The 4105-nt window shown below is 34.5% G+C and overlaps 1 protein-coding gene across 1 annotated transcript; it reads left to right on the plus strand.

Annotated features, from left to right (window-relative positions):
• The first annotated feature begins 208 nt into the window (after positions 1–208).
• Positions 209–2360, plus strand: LOC148955431 (uncharacterized). Its single transcript, XM_089108198.1, has 2 exons — positions 209–323; positions 1787–2360. The coding sequence occupies exons 1-2, from the start codon at positions 312–314 to the stop codon at positions 2300–2302; spliced, it is 528 nt and encodes a 175-aa protein (XP_088964324.1). The 5' UTR covers positions 209–311; the 3' UTR covers positions 2303–2360.
• The last annotated feature ends 1745 nt before the right edge of the window (positions 2361–4105 follow it).

Below are 4105 nucleotides of genomic sequence, written 5' to 3' on the forward strand. Positions count from 1 at the left end.
TATGCTTGCTAGACTAATCCGCTAGGAATAAACTGCAATCAATAATGATTATGAAACTGGTTTTTCGTGATGTCATAGACTTTGGTCTCATTGCCGTTTAGTAATTAATACATCCTGTTCATCCTATACAAAAAGTCACGTAAATACAACCAGTTATACACTGTATATTTACTAAGGTTCAAAATCTTTTAGCCGCAAGGTTGGGTGTGTTAAATCTTTCCAAGATTTAGATTTCTATAAAACCCTTTTCGCCACTCTATTTCAACAGAGTACAGCTCCAGTCTTCTTGAACTAATCTCAATCTCCTAGCCATGAACGCTTTTGTAAGTAAATTTTTCTGCGATCCTTTACTAAGACTCCTTCATTACTATAACTACTTGAAGTATAGGATCCACATATATAACTTTAATACTAAATAAGAATGTCTCCATCTTCACATATAGACATGCACAAGCATGGGCACCCATGCGGGGGGGGGGGGTTAAGCCCCCCTAAAATTCATCTTATGGGCGCCCATGTGCACAATTAAGTTAGTATTACTACTCAAGGCATCTGCACAAGGAGATAAATAAATAAAAGTATTCGAAAATTTAAAAGTTTATGCCTGAAAACGCCTACTGGTAAAATACGAGATTCTCTAAGACCTCAACCCACCCCTTTCTCTATTTTTTGGTTGTGTTCACTATTTATTATATACATGTAAAAAAATTATCCCGTTATTTCATTTAAAAGTCTGCTATTTGGCTCGTGAGATTTTGTAATAGGGAGGAGGGAAGGCTGCCGGAATATAAAACCAAGCAAAGAATGTGAAGATTAAATGAATCTGAACAGAATTACCTCACAAAAGTTCAACAAAGACGGAAGAAAAAGCTACTGAATCATGTTATATACTTGTATTAAAAATTTCTATAATTGCTTTTTGCACTGCTTACTTTTTCGGCATCTTGCCTCTTATATTTTTTGGATATGGGCTCATTTTGATTGGCTAATTAGTTTACTTTGTTTTGCATCAAAACAATTTTATTATTGTTTCTATATAGGGTTAAAATTTTTCTCGCCGAAGTACATATTTAAGGATATATTAGCATTTAAGTTGTGTTTAATGTCGATTGCTTCGTTAATAAAGTGTTTACTTCAAAGTCTATTGCTATTTAGCGTGTGATTGCGGAAATTATTATAGTGGTAGAACCACTGGTCGATCCAGGGGGCTGGGGGGACCCCCTTAATTTTTATTCTGGTGCCCTCATTCATTGTTTTATTCTGTTTTTCACTATTTTTTTTTTTTAAATAAATTTGTCAGTTCGATAGATTATTGATGCCTTTGTCACATTAGACCCCCCAAGACTTTGCTCATTGACGCTCTTGTCACATTGCCTCCCCAACAAGATTTTACTCTAGATCCGCCCCTGGGTAGAACATGACGAAACTTGGCAAACAATAGAAGGGAAACCCCCAGAAAAACTTTGTTCTGATAATAGTTCGATTTATTTGACAAACTACTGTTTTAGACAGTAGATTCAGTCCTTAAGATATAACGTTTAAGATGTTACACTGGAAGATATTAGATTTAAGATATTAAGATATTATAAGGCATTATAGAGTTCCTCATTTTGAATGTTCTGGTAATAATTTATAAGAAACACCATCGTGGCGTGGTTATTAAAAGTATCGTTAGAATAGTATGTCGAGTAAGCCGTTTAATTTGACATCTGCAAGTCTGATATTTTAGTTATTAGTTAAGAGGAATTGAGCTGAAAGCTTTAATTTACTTTAATCATTTTTATAGGTAACGATATCTGCTCTTGTTGCGTACGTAGCTGCTGCACCAGCAACATACGTTAGCTATTTATCACCTTTTGCTTATTCAGCACCAGTTGTATCACCCTTGGTAAAGACGGTGACATACGCAGATGCACCAGTTGTTTCTGGATACACAAGCCAAATTTACAAACCAACCCTTGGAGCTGCACCTGCAGTTGCCCTAAGATCAGGTGAAAATACTATTCTGCCTTATGCTGCTCCTCATGCTGTAGCTTATACTGCTGATCTGAGAGCACCCGTGCCAGAAGGATATGCTCCGGCTCCAGAAGAGCTCGTTCAAAAGCAAAAAGTCTATGCCCCAGTCAGAGCTTCCCAGAAAATTACACCACAATTTGACGTACACCTTACTCCAGAAGTTCAAGTTAGGAAAGTACCCGTAGAAGTTCCCGTTGCGGCTCCATATGCTCAGCCGTATGCAGTTCCTGTTCCAGTACATCCTCTCACCTATGCTGCCCCTGTCGTTACCGTTCAGAAGCACTGAGCAAAAATTTTTATTATTTATTTTTAACTCGATATTTCAATAAAATAATATATGTATACATTTGTGTTTATGTATATTAGGTTTTGAGGCATTAATTGGCTCGCTTCTGGTTAGGTAAATAGTATAAGACATTGGGTGCGAAAATAAATAGATGATGAATTGAGAAAATACCATTATTACAATGAAATAAATTATAAAGCTAGCATGTTGAATTTAACCTAAAAAGGGCTTTCACTCAAGTTATGAGATAAAAGAGAAATAAAGACACGGAGGATTAAAAAAAGCAATAGAAAAAATTTGAGATAAGAATACATACTATTTATATTATTTAAATGTAAGCTTCTTTTATAATTTGGCTTTTGTAGGGCATATTTGTGTCACCCATTTTTTTTGCCACTTCGTCACAAGTGACAAAACTTAATATACACCAGATCCAGAACAATTTTCTTCCCAAGTTAGACAATGCAAGATAAATTGGGTGAAAAAATACGAGATTAATAAGCATTTGCAAAATGCTTATTACTGCAAAAGAGAAGGGGCTATAAAAATCAAGAAATCAAAAATCAAATTCCCAAAGAGAATAAGTTAAAACAAAACTAAAGAAATAACGAGTAAGGTCTGAGAATTTAATACTTGAATTCAGTTATTAAAGAATCCTCTGGCTCCAGCCCTTAGGGACCAGTCCTTGTCTTTGTATAATTGGCACAGTCTTACCACTGAAAAAAGAAGAAGAAAAAACAGCCTGAAAAGAGAAGGGTCTATAAAAATTATATAGCTTGCTTTCTATTTTTTCTTTTGAATTAAAATTGATTTTATGGATTGTGACCATGTTACCGTGAATGTCGGAAGTTTGGTTAATCTAGACACACTGGTAAATGTCCGAAATTCCTTTTTCTCTGCTTGGATTCAATTTGCTTTGCGAGTCAGTTTTTTCAGTCTTATGCAAGCTATAATGGTAAAAGTTAAAGGTAGGTTAGGTTATGTTAGTTTAGGTTAGGTATTTGGTTATAAATATCATTGGTTATAAATATCAATTTGATTATAAATATCAGATATAGGTTAAAAACCTAAGGTAACCCAACCTAACCAAACCTAATATGACCTGACCTAACCTGTCATCACCAAACCTTGTGTTAAATCGAAAAATTTGACTGGCAACGCTGACCAAATCTAAGAAGAAAAAAAAAGTGTTTTGGACATTCACCAGTGAATTCACGAATATCGAACATTCACGGTAACAACCATATATCTGGGAAAGAACGGGACAGTCCTGGATTGAATAGTCCTTTTCCTGTTTTCCAAAACGAGATAGGAATGTCCCAAATTCCAAAAGCTCAAAGACAAGATAAGTAAAATATCTTAACTACGAAAAACTTCCAAAAGCCTGCTACTTAAAAGAGAGAATTATCTGCTGAAATATAGTTTAGCTAGGTTTAACGAGACAAACAAGCATAGCCTATGTTTTTTTTTTTCTTTTAATCGATACAATCTTGTTCAGTCTTTCTAAAATAATTGCTTTCATTAAACAACATATATATCCTTTTCTATATGTCCAAAGACAAACAACTATATGTCTTGTTCCTTCAACTGGTGCAATTTTGTTTGGTCTTTCTGAAGAGCACTGTTTTCGTTAAAACTAACGAGTTTTTCAATCATGGTTGCAGCGATGGCTGCAACCTAGTAAAGAATGAACCACAGTCCACAGTAACCAATAACTTAAAACTAATTTTGAAAAAAAAACTGTTTTGCGAGAAAAATTACCATTTTTAGCTTTATTTAGAATTGTAGCTATAATCCCGATTA

Source organism: Artemia sp. Qi Xiang Cuo, chromosome 2 (assembly GCF_049724085.1).
Source record: "Artemia sp. Qi Xiang Cuo chromosome 2, ASM4972408v1, whole genome shotgun sequence".
Lineage (NCBI taxonomy): Eukaryota > Metazoa > Arthropoda > Branchiopoda > Anostraca > Artemiidae > Artemia > Artemia sp. Qi Xiang Cuo.